The following is a 16,992-nucleotide window of genomic DNA, read 5'->3' as shown; positions in this document are numbered from 1 at the left end:
TCTCACGTCTATGCTAATATGGATAAAAGTATCTAGCTAGCTAACCAACAACTGTAACGATGTATTTGAGAGACCATAAGTGCTCATTGTGCAAATGTATTTATGCTTTTGAATAACCATTGGAGACTAAATATAGTTTACATGTTGTCAACAATCGAAGCCAACCCTGTCTGTTTTGCCCCATAGTTGTGCACACCAGTGGAGGCTGCTGAGGGGCGGACAGCTCATAATAATGTCTGGAACGGCGCAAATGGAATGGCAATCAAACACATGGAAAACATGTGTTGGATGTATTTGATCCCATTCCACAAATTCCGCTCCAGCCATTACCACGAGGTCATCCACCCCAATTAAAGTGCCACCAATCTCCTGTGGCACACATGTCGGTTTTGTTGCTAAACAACCAACCCGTCTATACTTGATTGATGAATTAAGGTCACTGATTAGTAAGGAACCCCCCTCACAAGGTTGTCTTAGTCTTAATTGAAAGGACAAAACAAAAACCAGCAGACACTAGCGCCTAGTCCATGGAAGGAGTTTGACATCCTTGGGTTAGTTAGAATGTCTATTTCTCTGCTTTGAGATGAGCTGGCTACTGTTCCCGGGAGACTTCCAGTAATTGTCCTAAGCTAACAATATGCAGACTTCAATAATCTCCAAACTACACGCAGAGACATAAAAATGGTATCCATGAGTTAGTCTGACTGGGCATTGGTGGAGTTAGAAGTTTCGCACAGACAGAGTGACAGTGACAACAAAGGAGAACAAGGAGAAGCAGAGACAGAGTGACAGCAGAGATAGACAGCAAAACAGGAAGGAAACAGACAGTTTTTACATGCTGTATTTGTCTTAAACATGAGCTGGTTAAAAAGAGCTGTTAAAAATCATGTTTTGCCAATCATAGGTAGAGTAAAAGTTGAGGAACACTGTACTATAGTGTACTGTCTATGTTAATGCCAGGGCTGAATTTTTGTTCCAGTCTGTCCATGGACGTAATTAAGCACTTGTGTAATGAGTAGGATTCTGTGTTTTCCTTAGCAAAAAAACGCTTTATTTGCATTTCCAATGAAAAGATATGTATGTTGTTTCTGGACTATCCACCATGCTGCCTGGTTGACAATATGTCCGAGCGGAGCAGATTACTGTTCGATTTTAGAAGGACGCTCCTTCCTCGCCGCTTTTGCTCGTTCACGTCACGGGCCATAGACCGGTGCTCTGCAGCTCAGCATAATGGAAGCCGCCCAGTGGTAAACGGCCTGAGTGGGACATCTTCATTAATCCACCATCTTTGATGCTCTTCCACCCGGAAATAAGCAGCATTTTTAAAGATGGCGGAGCAAGGGCCAATGGCGATAGCTATGCGGCTAAGAAATCAACTCCAGTCCGTATATAAGCTCGACCCTTTACGAAATGAGGTAGGTACCAATTAGTTTCGGACTCTATAGACGCGACAAGACCAGTAAGAATTGTTTAAGTTAATTAGAGCTGAATCTAGCTACATAACTACGACGAGGAAAAGCAGCAATGCGAGCACTTCCTCCTGTCACCAAAGTGATGGAGAGAGAGCTGCCTACGTGTGCGCAGGCGTGTGTGGAAGAGTCTACCCGTGTTTTCTGGGCAGCTACTGCAAGGTCCTTCGTGCAAATGTGTACCGTTAACTCACCGGTTTTACACCTGTAACGGTCTACATTATTAGTTAAAAGACGCATTTGCGTTTTGGATGAATGGAAATTAGTTTATAGGTAGCTAGCTAATTGTGTTTGCTAGGCTAGCTAGCTTCTGGTGACGGACTTATCGAACATGGCTTGTAAAAGTGACTAATATTTGTCTTACCTGTGTCCTTTATTTGCAATTCCATGTGTAGCGTACTGGGTTGCTAGCGATAACTTACAAATAAAGATGTATAGATTCTACACTGTTATTATTGACATTGTGTTAGCATAATAGATACTCTGCTACAATGTTGCAGCCACCTGACACGCCAACCTGCTTATGTGTGTGTATTGGTTACATACTACACATTTTTTGCAGATGTTATCGCAGGTCCAGCGAAATGATTATGTTTCTAGCTCCAACAGTTCAGTAAGAACTAACAGTGCGAAACAAAACAAACAAATCCCCAAAGTTAGAAATATCAACCTAGTGGATAAGAGCAATCATCATATTGTTATTCGAATGAAGTCATCACTCTGTCTACTCTAGAATGTAAACATTCTAGCTTGTTTTTGACATTAATGTTCTACGTTGTTGCTGCTCAGGAATAAATTCTAGAAAATGCAGGTATACTTTCTACTCGAGATTTCAATAGCAATTTATTATTGTTGAAGGAGGAAGTCAAGTTGAAGATCAAAGACCTGAACGAGCACATAGTGTGCTATCTCTGTGCTGGGTACTTCATCGATGCCACAACTATTACAGAGTGTCTGCATACATGTAAGTGGGCCCAGCCTGTGTCTTCAATGTTTTGGCTTCTTGCCCTCTGAGAAATGGGCAAACTGTTATAGACATGTGTATAAACCCTGGATTGCTGATGCCTTATTGGCACTCTCCAGAAGAAGTTGTCCTGCATAGGAATGAATGGAATTCTACAGTATTTACATTTAATTGTTTCAAGGACAAAATTACATGTATTTAAAGGGATACGTCTGGATGTTATTTACTTCCCCAGAGTCCAATGAACTTGTGGATACCATTTTGATGTCTCTGTGTCCAGTATGAAGGAAGTTGGAGGTATTTTCGCAAGCCAATGCTAACTAGCCTCAGCCATTGCGCTAAAGATACCCATAGACTTCCAGCCGTTACCGCAACTACTTCTAACTTCCTTCATACTGGACCCTGAGACATACAAATGGTATCCAATCCCGAACTATCCCTTTAAGTAGTTGTTGTTGTAGTGGGGACAGTAACATTAGAACTTTACTTTAAGGATGGCTCACGTAAGTATGGATTAAGGTGTCTGTAATAGAATATATGTGGCAAAAATGGATGTAAACATTAACAAATGCATTTCTATAGAATCCAAAATAGTTTTTACAATGGTGAGGGAGTGCCAGATGGAGGTGCAGTGGCTTAATAACAGCGCCCAATGTCAGTCATCTAGTGTATATATAAATCATTGGTCCTAGCCTACTTATTGCCTGTGAATGCATACAGTTGTATAGTACATTTTAACGTTATTATTAAATAACATGAATGGCTAATGTCTCTTCTGCTTCTATTTCAGTCTGTAAAAGTTGTATTGTGAAATACCTCCAAACCAGCAAGTATTGTCCAATGTGCAACATAAAGATCCACGAAACACAGCCTTTATTGAACCTGAAATTGGATAGAGTGATGCAAGACATTGTCTACAAACTGGTTCCAGGACTTCAAGAAAGTAAGTAGGCTAATACTTGTTCTCATTTACATAGTACTCTAGTATTGGTTTTGTTGTTACACAAGTCGAATAAAGAACCGTCGCTATTTATCCTGTGTACTTTGGAGAGAAAATAGCTCTCAACTCAGCATTAGTTAAACTTCAGGAGGAAGCAGCATTGCATTGTTAGCCATTTAGCGTGGGTTTATTTTGTATGTGAAAGTCCTTATTCTAGGGTCCTTTATTTTCTGTTCTTTGTAAACAGGTGAGGACAAGCGAATAAAAGAATTCTATCAGTCGCGTGGGCTTGAGAGAGTTGTCCAACCCTCTGGAGAAGGTAAGCCTTTACGGGGGAAAAAATGACCTAATTTCACGTTTTGTGAATGTACAGCTTTTCCCCCAATGTCATGATATGTTATTCGTTTGAAATGGTATCTGTGTGTGTCACCCCTAGACTCCATACCAGATGCTACAGGATTACCTTTCACCACCTTTGACCATTCCAAGGCTCACTTTTACAGATACGACGAGCAGGTCTCGCTTTGTCTAGAGAGGCAAAGGTAAGCTTTCGTGTCATGCCTTGACAAAACTATTCGCAGACCACTGGACTGTAAACAAATTATATTTCAAGTGGTGGATTATCACTGTTAGACTTAAGTGTCGAAGTTCAGTCTTTTGGTTCTATATCCCCAATCAGTGTTTCCTCTAGCTGTCAATTTACATATTTTGTCCATTTTTTTAAATACATAAAAGCCAACAATTAAAAACATTGTCAACCCAGAATATATCCTAATGAAAAATAAATATCCTCTAAAAATCACATTGGCTCTGCATGAAAATTGGTTCAGGTTGTCTTTCAATTGCATCTCTTTACTCTGCCTTTCTCCTCTGCCGGTCTGTGTCTCACTCTTGCTCACACATGCAACATTGCATGAACTGGTACTGGCCTGCAGACTTTACCACTCCAGTGAGTCCATGACAGGGGGAGAAGTTTTCATATATTTTATGACATTTTTCTAGATTTATCTCCCTAATAAAATTAAAATAATTTACAGAAATGTACAGTCCACCAAGGAGGAGTATTTAGATAAAGTAATCTTGCTTCCTCTAATCTAATGTCTGGTCAAGTAGCCAGCTAAATGTTAAACTAGTGCAAATCAAGCTAGCTGGTTGGCTACTGTACCAAGGATGGAGGCACAAACAAGTGGGAAAATGAAGTGACACTTAAACAGAGCATATTGACATGCATAGCCGTGGGATTTTGGGTGCAGAAGCACCCCCTGAAAAAAACTCACAAAAGTAGTTCTCTGGGCCTTTACTAGTCTTGTATTAGCGGGCCAACTGTAGCACAGGTTTAACAAAAAATGACGAGCAACAGAGACGGAGGGAGACATTGCGCAAGGATCCAACGTTCACTTTGTAGACTATTATTCTTCCTCCTTGCATAGCTCAATAATCATTGTCACTTCCATATCGGCAGTGGGCACTCCTAAAAAAAAAAAAAAATCCTTAGCCTACACATTGGTTTCATTCAGATGGGTTTCTATTACAAAATGCCCCTTAAAATCCCTGTGTGTCATGCTTAATCATGTATTCTCTCGTCCCTGCAGTTTATCTCTGTCTGGAAAAAAAGACAAGACCAAACTGACTCTTCAGGTGGGTAATGGACCTGTTCCCTACCACCAGAGGTCTCTGTTGGTTTAACGTGTAGTGTTCTGTTTGGATTGAGATGAAAAACAAAGAGGTCTTCTGTTAAGTGTCAATTGCTGATGCATTTATGGTTAATTTGAGTGCGTCTGTCAGTCCTTACTAGAATTGACCACAAATGTTTTGGTATTTCTGTTTATTTACGTAATAATTTGGATTCATACGTGTGTTGAAGAGCGGAATCAGAGTTGTAGTAATGTTGTGGAAATGTTTCTCTGCAGCAGAAGTTTGTGCGCTGCTCGGTCCGAGCCGAGGTGAGACACCTGCGTAAAGTGCTGTGTCATCGACTGAATGTGGAGAAGCACCAGGTCAGTCTACCCTCTAGCAAGACTACATTTAAGCACATTTAAGAGGGCCATTTCAGCCCTATGTGCAGTGTGCACTTTTTGTAAACACTCAAACACAGGAACCACATCCTATGATAAAAAATAAAAAAAATAAAAAAATGTTTAGCCTGTTAGAGAACTGAACAAAATTGCAACAACAGATTATCTGAGTGCTTTGAATATTATACACAAGTTTAGCACATTTTGTTTCAGAGAATTGAGTGCCATTGTACAGTTCACCCAGGACCAGTTATGTTTTGTCCTCTGTGTGGTCTCCATTGCTCCACAGGTCCAGATGTTTTTCAATAATGAGTTCCTTCCAGATCACATGACCATGAAACGGCTGTGGCTCTCTCACTGGTTTGGCAAGGTACAGTGCTCTCATGTTTAGCCAACAATTTTCATACTGAATTCCTTTACACTTGAACCGGCTTTTCCCATTTGGACAGTCGTTTAGAAAAAAACTACTGTGGTAGGAACAGGATTGTGTCAGATTTAAGGAAATAATATTCCGTATCAATATTCTGTCGTGACTTCAAATGATGCAATATCTATGGCAATTTTACTCAAACGTTCTCTAGCACCAGAAGTAATTTTGTTACTTTGCAAACTGTAGGCCCTATTCAGTCAAGTAGTTTGTGTTTGCGGGATAAGAGAACAAATAATGTCACGTAATAATGACAAACATACAAGAGTGCATATTTAAACTGTCATGCTGACACTGATTCATTTCTCACTACACTTTCCTTAGTAAATCCAAATATGCTTTATCGCAATGCGAGAACTTTTTTTTTTACTTACCTCAAATCTTGTCATCGGGTTATAATTGATTTGGGAGTTTCTTCAGAATTGTGTTAGTTTGATTTAATGTTTATGTGGGATCAATTTAGTCGTAATTAATTGGGTATTTTTATTCCAGGCTCAACCGTTGGTCCTTCACTACACGATCAAGGACAAAAGGACAAGATAGGATTTTTTCCCCCTTTCTAATGACCTCAGCAGCTGTATATATTTTGTTTAATATATAGTATATTTTAATAGTGTTTGTGTACATATGCGTATTTTCCTCTTTTTGTATTCAAAAATAAATAGTGGACAAATGTGCAGAGTTCTTTCTGAAAATTTCTGGATATTTGCACTGCACTTACAACAGAAGCTGTATTCAATTATGGGAAGCCATCAAACCAACATAAACATGGAATGAAAGAATGGATGCAACCATCAATGAACCAAGCAGTAATATCTCAATTCATTTGGAAAAGTTCCTAATCTTGGTAGTTATGTAAGATAAATCCTAACATAATAGCATTGATGCTTTAGTAGTGAAAATAATTAGAGGAGCAGAAGTATGTACACCATGTTTTATAGTGCTTTATAGACCAGAAAATTAACTGTACAAAAATTGTAATCTACAGTGCATTCGGAACGTATTCAGAGCCCTTGACTTTTTCCACATTTTGTTGCATTACAGCATTATCCTAAAATGTATTCAATATTTTTTTTTCTTCTCATCAATCTACACACAACCCCATAATGACAAAGCGAAAACAGGTTTAGACATTTTTGCAAATGTATTCAAAATAACCTTATTTACATAACTATTCAGACGTGTTGCTTTGAGACTCAATTGAGTTCCGGTGCATCCTGTTTCCATTGATCATCCTTGATATGTTTCTACAACTTGGACTCCACCTGTGGTAAATTCAATTGATTGGGCATGATTTGGAAAGGCACACACCTGTCTATATAAGACCCCACTGTTGACAGTGCATGTCAGTGCAAAAACCAAGGCATGAGGTCGAAGGAATTGTCTGTAGAGCTCCAAGACAGAATTGCGTCGAGACACAGATCTAGGGAAGGGTACCAAAACATTTCTGCAGCATTCAAGGTCCCCAAGAACACAGTGGCCTCCATCATTCCTCATTGGAAGTTTGGAACCAGGCTGAGAAGGGCCTTGGTCAGGGAGGTGACTAAGAAGCTGATGGTCACTCTGACAGAGCTGCAGAGTTCCTCTGTGGAGATAGTTGTCCTTCTGGAAGGTTCTCCCATCTCTGTAGCACTCCACCAATAAGGCCTTTATGGTAGAGTGGCCAGACAGAAGCCACTCCTCAGTAAAAGGCACATGATAGCCCACTTGGAGCTTGCCAAAAGGTACCTAAAGGACTCTCAGACCATAACAAACAAGATTCTCTGGTCTGATGAAACCAACTCTTTGGCCTGAAGTCGAAGTGTCCCATCTGAAGGAAACCTGGCACCATCCCTATGATGAAGCATGGTTGTGGCAGCAACATGCTGTGGGGATGTTTTTCAGTGGCAGGGACTGAGTGACTAGTCAGGGTGAAGGTAAAGATGAACAGAGCAAAGTACAGAGGGATCCTTGATGAAAACTTGCTCCAGAGCGCTCAGGACCTCAGACTGGGGTGAAGGTTCACCTTCCAACAGGACAACAACCCTAAGCACACAGCCAAGACAACGCAGGAGTGGTTTCGGGACAAGTTTCTGAATGTCCTTGAGTAGCCTAGTCAGAGCCAGACTTACAGACCTGAAAATAGCTGTGCAGCGACGCTCCCCATCCAACCTGACAGAGCTTGAGAGGATCTGCAGAGAAGAATGGAAGAAACTCCGCAAATACAGGACTGCAAGCTTGTAGCGTCATACCCAGGAAAACTTGAGGCTGTAATTGCTGCCAAAGGTGCTTCAAAGTGCTGAGTAAAGGGTCTGAATACTAATGTATTTATACTAGTATTCAGGGGATTTATTTAAATTTGCAAATATTTCTAAAAACCTGTTTTTGCTTTGTCATTATGTGGTATTGTGTGTAGATTGAGGGGGGGGGGGTGATTTAAGCAATTTTAGAATAAGCCGTTAACGTTACAAAATGTGGAAAAAGTCAAGGGTTCTGAATACTTCCCGAATGAACTGTATAAGTTGATAACAAATACTGTTCAAATTTACATACATCTTAGCCAAATGCATTTAAACTCAGTTTCACAATTCCTGACATTTAATCCTAGTAAAAATTCCCTGTTTTAGGTCAGTTAGGATCACCACTTTATTTTCAGAATGTGAAATGTCAGAATAATAGTAGAGAGAAGGATTTATTTCAGCTTGTATTTCTTTCGTCACATTCCCAGTGGGTCAGAAGTTTACATACACTCAATCAGTATTTGGTAGCATTGCCTTTAAATTGCTTAACCTGGGTGAAACGTTTCGGGTAGCCTTCCTCAAGCTTCCCACAATAAGTTGGGTGAATTTTGGCCCATTCCTCCAAACAGAGCTGGTGTAACTGAGTCAGGTTTGTAGGCCAACTTGCTCGCACATGCTTTTTCAGTTCTGCCCACACATCTCCTATAGGATTGAGGTCAGGGCTTTGTGATGGCCACTCCAATACCTTGACTTTGTTCTCCTTAAGCCATTTTGCCACAACTTTGGAAGTATGCTTGGGGTCATTGTCCATTTGGAAGACCCATTTGTGACTAAGCTTTAACTTCCTGACTGATGTCTTGAGATGTTGCTTCAATATATCCACAATTTTCCTCCCTCATGATGCCATCTATTTTGTGAAGTGCACCAGTCCCTCCTGCAGCAAAGCACCCCCACAACATGATGCTGCCACCCCGTGCTTCACGGTTGGGATGGTGTTCTTCGCATTGCATGCCTCCCCCTTTTTTCTCCAAACATAACGATGGTCATTATGGCCAAACAGTTCTATTTTTGTTTCATCAGACCAGAGTACATTTCTCCAAAAAGTACGATCTTTGTCCCCATGTGCAGTTGCAGACCGTAGTCTTGCTTTTTTTTAGTGGCGGTTTTGGAGCAGTGGCTTCTTCCTTGCTGAGTGCCTTTCAGGTTATGTCGATATAGGACTTGTTTTACTGTGGATATAGATACTTTTGTACCTGTATCCTCCAGCATCTTCACAAGGTCCTTTGCTGTTGTTCTGGGATTGATTTGCGTACTATTGTTTGTACAGATGAACGTGGTACCTTCAGGCCTTTGAAAATTGCTCCCTAGGATGAACCAGACTTGGAGGTCTACAATTGTTTTTCCGAGGACTTGGCTGATTTCTTCTGATTTCCCCATGATGTCAAGCAAAGAGGCACTGAGTTTGAAGGTAGGCCTTGAAATACATCCACAGGTACACCTCCAATTGACTCAAATTATGTCAATTAGCCTATCATAAGCTTCTAAAGCCATTACATTTTCTGGAATTTTCCAAGCTGTTTAAAGGCACAGTGAACTTAGTGTATGTAAACTTCTGACCCACTGGAATTGTGATTAAGTGAAATAATCTGTAAACGATTGTTGAAAAAATTACTTGTGTCATGCACAAAGTAGATGTGCTAACCGACTTGCCAAAACTATAGTTTGTTAACAAGAAATGTGTGAAGTGGTTGAAAAACGAGTTTTAATGACTCCAACCTAAGTGTTTGTAAACTTCCGACTTCAACTGTAAGTTTAATTGAGTTCAGTAAAACTAACAATGAAGAGCTCTAAATTCTTGTAAATAATCGTGTTCTTGGAAGCACCTATACCGTACTTCATGCAGTGTGGTACTTTGATGGCCTAGCTGTACATACCTCTTGATGCAATTTGTTTTAGCCACCTTATGATTTTTGCTGATAAGTCTTGCTTGGATAGGAACAGTTAATGGACAAAATGTCTAATAGCCATGCCAGCATTGGGCATCAGTGCTAACTCAGGCCATCGGAGTTAAATCAGTAATGCACTGTACTCAAAGCCATAACCAAATCTCCTATTAGATAGCTTTTTGTTTTAATGATTGTCAGTGAGACTTATGCCTGATGTTCTTCCTTCATAGAGAGCAATAGTAATGGTGTCTTTTTGTAGGCACTAACTCCGGCCTGGCTCGTTGGTCAAAGCCTATGGGGACATTGTTTTTTGGGGGATAAACAGTGAAAATGTGGTCTGTAGTAAACACAGGCTTAGATCTTGTTTTGCTCTGAGAATCTTCATCTAAAGACAATTTGAATTTTCAAACATGTATGTACTCAAAACAAGCTAAAAGACAAAAGGCTTCATAATTCATAAAGGTCATGTTTAACTGACTGATATCTCATTGAACAAAACATAAGATCTCCTAAGCTTGCGTTAACCTCAGACCTTATTTTTGGCGTTTATCCCAAAACCCCATTCTTTCCCCATTTAATTTCCCCCATAGGAATGGCTGAACAAACCAGAGGTAACTCCTTTCCGGTTTTTAGGACAACAAGCTGTTGTGCTCTATTGCAAGTGATAACATCCCACTAAGCAACACTAGGTGGCAGACTTGATTCATTCATTACTTTTAGGTTGACAGGCAATCTTTGAGGGACATTATTAGTGGAGCTATGGTGTTGCTTGACTACAGAATAATATAGAATCATTTACCTTTTGCCACCTGACTTTATAGTATGACTCAACAATCATACAGGGAGATTTGTGCCATTGAGAGCCTCAATGTCATTCAGTCATGCCCTGTGTTGACACCAAATATTCCATGTCATCTTTTGTAGCACAGTATATTTGGGCTTTAAACCAACTGATGCATTATAACAAAGGGCATCTTTTCATGTAATAACTAAGACTGCATGTGAAGAAATTCATATCCAGTAGTACAGTATGCTAAAGAAATGACCAGTTATTTACTTAAATTATGGTGAATATGCTAATGATACAATGTTTGTTTTTTGGATTCACTAAAACATGCACCATTTGGTATCACAGTTACCACTTGTGTCGAATTCTTTGAAGTAATTTAAGTAAAAATACAGTGTTACCAATCTCCAAGTAAGTACCATAAAACACCACCTCAACCAATAACAGAAGTACATAGCCGACTACATAAATTGTGCATCTGTGAATACATTTTAACCATCAAGCGCAGTGGTGTTGTCGCCAAAGTCATCATGGGCCGTGGGATGGTAATCTCTCTTACTTGCATTGGATATGTAAGCCTAAAAAAACTCAAATGTGGCTAAACCATCTCCGTTTAATTACAATTTTAGATCACTAATTTGTCACTCTCCATTAGTGTTCATTTGCAAATCCTTGACATTTTGCATGCCACAACCAGGTAAAACAGTTGTAAGCTTAAGTACTTTAACAGTGTACCTCTACTGTAATTACTGTACCTACCAATGTAACAACTATGTTAATACATAGGTATTTGAGGCACAATGTAAAGTGCCCTTGACCAGTTGAGCACAAAATAGCTTGTTCATCGATACTAGTAATAAGTATTGCTATGGTTATTTAATATTAGTATTATTGAAAAGCTTGATACAGACACAGGTTTGATTTAAAAGGATTAATGAAATCTCACACCTGAGCATTTGTAACAGACTTTGTCTCAAGAAACACTGCATAACCTTATACCATTTCGTTTGAGAGAATATTAAATTGCAGAATTCCCAGCGGCCCGCTCGTGGTACTATTTTTGTGTATGAAAAACGTCAAATGAAAGTCGTTGATTTAACGTGGGTAGACTAAGGTAATGTTGTGATAACATGCTCTATAATATTCATAATTTTCTAAACGAATACTTGGTTTTATTGGCCACATACACACGTATGTATAATTTATGGATTTGTATTAAAGCTTATCCAACATCGTTTATTTAGACTGCAAAACATTTTTCCCTTCAAAATAAGAGAAAACATTTGAGGCAAGCAGTGGATCAGATGCCTTACATCGCGTTGTGGGTCACACTTCTTTACCCAAGCCGAGAAAAAAAAATATTGGCCTATCTGTCCAGTTCTGGCAGAGCCGCTCCACAATGCACCTATAAAAATCGAGTTGACTTTTCAACCCCAATGATTCCAAGCGATTACACCAATTGTGCGCACTGGCGTTCCGTCTTCTCCCTGTCTGAAGAAGCCCCCTTCATCTGGTTACAAGTGTTACATATGGACCGAAGGTTATTCAAGCAGACTGCAGTTGGAACAACAAGGATGCAGGGGAGAAAGACAACAACCCTCCTATTTCCACTGCCTCCTATTGAGATGTATTCATTAGGACCCCCATGCTAATCAATTGCTATTCATGGACGTTTTTCTAAATTGCTATTCAGAGGCGCAGATGCGTCCCATTATTGCTGCCGGCTCAGTGAAAACTTTATGTACGGTGAGACGGGTTAACCTAATCAATCATGTTGACTAGTTTGTGTTAGACGATTCAGAAACCATATGGCAGTGGAGTGCTCGCAACCTTTTTTTTACGAAGCCCCGGGTCCTTACCATCTTGTGACAACTGCTAAGGGAGTAAAAATGAAGAACTTGTTTAACTGCCGCTAATTGAGCCACTTTACGCCCAACGACCAGTAGAGTAGGCCTTCTGTCAACAGAAGGATATTCAGAGGTCCAAATCCGGTGTACTAGGCCTAACCAATACTTTGATGTTACCAGAAGTAAAACAATATTGCGTTCTAGATAAATGTTCATGATACTGTTGCCTTATTGTATTATCTCACAAATTGTAGGTTAAACCGATCCACATCGAGACACAGATAACATGAAATACCATACCCTTTATTTACATAATGCTGGTTAAATAGAATGGTACAATAAAATTAGGCATATGATGTTTAGTTATTGAATTTATATACAGCCTAACTTATGCATGTAAAAAATTTGGCGATATGTCTGCAACTGGATAATGATAATGGCTTTTTACATGACTGCTATTGGCATTTGTCTTTTTTTTAATGAAATATAGCCTACATCAAGATCGATACATATCCTAGACCCCAATTTTAATCTAGCCCAATACATTTTTTTTCAGTTATGGGCATTTTGTAGAAGACGTGGGCCTAACCTTGGGCACATTCGAGTTTTTGGTTGATGTCCTTTAGCAGCTGAATGTGGATGAAAAGTTAAATAATTGCCCCCCACCCCCAGCGTTAAATGTACATACACATTTTGCAGTCATGATCCTGTACCAAAACACTAAGTATTTTTCATATCCAATTAAAATAAAGATGTAGGCTATTCCTCAAATAATTTGGTGAAATTGAAACAGAGAAGGCTTTACAGTCCTATTAATAAATTAAAATGGAGAAGAGTAGAAAGTAAACTTTCCTTTTTTAGTTTCACTTCTCCCGTCGTCAATATCCGTGCAAAAGTTAAAAATGCCCTTTCTTAAAACATGGGCCTACTGTCAATCGTCCACCTCAATCTCTTCGTCCTCCTCTGAGAATTCGTCCGTGGTTTGATCTCTGGATGAAGAGGGGGACTGTGGAAATGCTCGGTGTCCTTGTGACGACGGGGAGATGCTTCCTTGCGGGTCGTCAATGTCTTCTTCCATGGTGACTAGCTTTTGCAGGGTTTGTGGTGGTATTTTCTTGAGCGACTCCACGTCCGCTTTCATCTCTTCCAAGTCTCTCTTGAGCTTGGCCCGTCTGTTCTGAAACCAGGTGATGACCTGAGCGTTGGTTAGCCCCAGTTGCTGAGCTATCTGGTCTCGATCGGCCGGAGACAGGTATTTCTGGTACAAAAAGCGCTTCTCGAGTTCATATATCTGATGGTTGGTGAAAGCTGTCCGGGACTTTCTCCTCTTTTTTGAGGTCTGCCTCTGTCCAAAGGCGTTCACATGCTCACGACCTTTAGGGAAACCAAAATACAGTCACTCTCCAAAACAATATCAGAACAACATGTCTACAAACGTCCTCAAGTGTGCCATGATTAGCAGCTTTGTTATTGAGGCTTTTTTTTAATAGGGTTACAGATGCAAAGCAGATGCAAACTATTTTTGTGTATGGCCAATTGTGGTGATGGGTATGGTTTGGTAATAACTTGTGGGCAGCATTCCATAGAGCCATATGAAATGAATGACATGTATGTTTTACATTGCCCATGCATCATTAGGATTAACATGGCTGTCAATATCAGGATCTAAATAAATATAATTCTACTAAATCAAACAGCCTATAAAACGTTGCAACTTAATTTAATGTTACACCAGGAAGCACAATAGAGAATGTCGGTTTAGAGGCCTGCTTTGCCAGCCAAATAAATTGCAGGTTTCCTTATACTGGTGTTTAGTATCTAACAAATCAACTCAAATGCTGAAATAATAGCCACGGATAGATTGCATCGCACAGGCATGATTGTTTGGGGAATTTAGGCTTAGCAATAGCTTGAGACATAGCCTATTGCAATGCCTTTAAAAAACACAAGTTTGACAACAGTTCACACAACCAATAGGCTATCAACAATAGCTATTGGAGATTATGCATATTTGGTTAATACAATCACTAACTGAATCTGTACATGTACATTATTAAAACGTCATGTCTATTGAAATCCTTACCTTCAGCTGCTTGTATAACGCTGACTTCCAGACCTTTAAATGTTTTGCTGGCTAGTTCCTCCAGAGCGCATAACGGCGAAGAAGGAGTGGTAATACCGTTCCTTGCTGCGTTTGAGCCGGACACTTTTTCAATAACTCTCGGTGGACAGAGATTAGCAACTGATTTCTTCACCGAGGGTTTGTTTAGAATATCCTCAATACTGAACGGCGTCAGTGGCTTGTTGGAGTTGGCCGGGGGTGGAAGCTGGTCCAAAGGACCCCGTCTCCTCTCCTCGCTGCTGGACTGCAACACGGAGCCTGCCTTCATGTCTTTACTGGAGGTCATCGACAATCCAAAGGAATTACTGCTGACAAAGGCTGATTATTTCATTCAAATGCTAGTTTAAACGTCCACGAGTGTTTCCTTCGATTCGCGTCTTCTTCACACCCCACTTTTTTTTGTATCACTTTCAGTCGAATCTTGCAACTTCACTTGTCTGAAATGTTTCCTCCAAAATAACCATGCTTCGGGCGTAGGCTGCAGTTTCACAGGCAACCGAATTGTATTCCCTTCCAGAGAGAGACAGTACCTCTGCGAAGTTCCATGAAGATCTTTAGAAAGTTTAACGGGTAGTGGCTGGGGGGCGATTCCTGCGAGGAATAAGCTGTCTCAAGGAACAAGAAAAAGCAAGCAACTGCTAACGAGTTATTGTTGATTGGGCGAAGTTCAATTAGAGAAACACTACACTACTTGCTGACCCGCTGCTGCGTCTTAAAGGGCCAGACCAAAATAACTAATTGGACGCGGGAATAGGAGGAGTGTCGCCTCAGTGTTGGGGATGTTTGAGGAGAGGGTGATGGCTTGAAATGTTTATGCATTTCAAGCCATCACCCTCACCCCACGCCCCCCTTCCCACAGGCAACATGTTCCCCGTGTATTTCTCTGGGAAGGGAGTTGATGCTCATTAAACAATGCCACAAGCATTCTTGTGAATAATGGTATTATTATTACAGTACACAGTACGTCTAATTGACCATTAAAAAAAGTTTCAGTATTGCCACCATTTGTAGCTTAATCATGAAAAATTATACGAGATTTGAAAGCACTTATGATTCGAAGACAAAAGGGTTAGGTGTATAATGTAAGTGCTAGTAACCACAAGCTTGACCAGGGTACATTAAACTCTGCTCACTGCACAACTAGCCTAATTTAGAAATCCCCCCTGCAGAAAATCAAGCAATATAGTAGGTAGGCCTAACCCAAATACAGTAATATGCCATTTTGTGACAAATGTGCATTATTATTAGGCTACTAATGTGTTATTATTATGTTTTGAGTGCATTGTCTTATTAACAACTGTTTTCTAGCATTGTACAAAAGTTAGCCTGCATTATAATGAACATTCCATGTTAGCATGCTCATTAAGTTTCAAGCACAAAGCATAGACGTGTTATCCTTCCTGTCGTGAGGTTATAGGCTTTATACGTTTTGGATCTTTTGGGAGAGGAACGGCTTCAAGAAAAACCTTAACCTTTAACCTTTTTTCTGCCCATCAGTTATCGGTGATTTATTATTATTATTATTTTTAAGTAGTTATACTATTATCTATTCTAGCCGTATAGGAAGCTAATGAGACAACCTGGGAATGATTAGGAGAGAAATAGTGAATTTTAGGACAGTGTCGAATTGCACTATAATGCGCCATAAAATGTCATAGAATAGCATGCTGATAAATATGACGCGTGACAATACTTTGTGATATGTTGAGCTCGCAGGTAAAGAGACGCGACACAGAAGAGTTGTCACGCTCTCATTCTCTCCCCTTCGTTAATGATGTGAATAATAAATTCTGATGATGCAAGGGCTATACCATGTAAGGGTAGATCATAGAATGAAAAAGGGGTACGTTCGACAGCAACGAGGAGCAGGTAGGTTGTGTGTTGTATATCCATTGAGCAGAATGACTTCAGAATTTTACACTAACAAGTATGGTAGACCTAGAATATGCATGCATTAATCGTTCGTTAAATATTTTTCAAATCGGTTTAACGATAATCTTCGAAAATTGTTTTATGCAGCCTATAGCCTATACTATTCATCTGAAGTATGAAGATGTATGCTAATGGTTTCAATAATAGCCTATTGCAATTACAAATAAGTAATGTGTTTAACAGGAATTGTGTCTTTATGCTTAGGCCTACAGCGAAATGTTATTTGTATTTTCGTTTATTAAAATATAATATATTGAGAAATGTGTATTATATTTTTTATATATAAACGTTCATTGTTTATGGCGCACACAGACTATCCAAAAA

General features: G+C 39.8%; 2 protein-coding genes across 3 annotated transcripts; one reads left to right on the top strand and one right to left on the bottom strand.

Moving 5' to 3' along the window:
• The first annotated feature begins 1,173 nt into the window (after positions 1-1,173).
• Positions 1,174-6,492, top strand: LOC139581148 (polycomb group RING finger protein 1-like). 2 transcript variants are annotated; one of them, XM_071410612.1, is made up of 9 exons: positions 1,174-1,415; positions 2,328-2,433; positions 3,224-3,376; positions 3,621-3,692; positions 3,810-3,915; positions 4,966-5,011; positions 5,287-5,370; positions 5,678-5,758; positions 6,308-6,492. In XM_071410612.1, exons 1-9 carry the CDS (start codon positions 1,329-1,331, stop codon positions 6,356-6,358), a joined length of 786 nt encoding a protein of 261 aa, XP_071266713.1. In that variant the 5' UTR covers positions 1,174-1,328; the 3' UTR covers positions 6,359-6,492. The 2 variants fall into 2 exon arrangements, with proteins under 2 accessions (XP_071266713.1, XP_071266712.1); XM_071410611.1 differs by having other exon boundaries at positions 1,247-1,415; positions 5,284-5,370.
• Positions 6,493-12,896: 6,404 nt separating this feature from the next.
• LOC139581149 (transcription factor LBX2-like) lies at positions 12,897-15,497 on the bottom strand. The gene is made up of 2 exons (XM_071410613.1): positions 14,698-15,497; positions 12,897-13,988 (listed from the first exon to the last, which is right to left on the bottom strand). Exons 1-2 carry the CDS (start codon positions 15,020-15,022, stop codon positions 13,546-13,548), a joined length of 768 nt encoding a protein of 255 aa, XP_071266714.1. The 5' UTR covers positions 15,023-15,497; the 3' UTR covers positions 12,897-13,545.
• Positions 15,498-16,992: the final 1,495 nt, after the last annotated feature.

This window comes from Salvelinus alpinus, chromosome 7, assembly GCF_045679555.1.
Source record: "Salvelinus alpinus chromosome 7, SLU_Salpinus.1, whole genome shotgun sequence".
In the NCBI taxonomy this organism is placed as follows: domain Eukaryota; kingdom Metazoa; phylum Chordata; class Actinopteri; order Salmoniformes; family Salmonidae; genus Salvelinus; species Salvelinus alpinus.
Note: the sequence above shows the minus strand (reverse complement) of the source record. Positions and strands in the feature narration are given on the sequence as shown.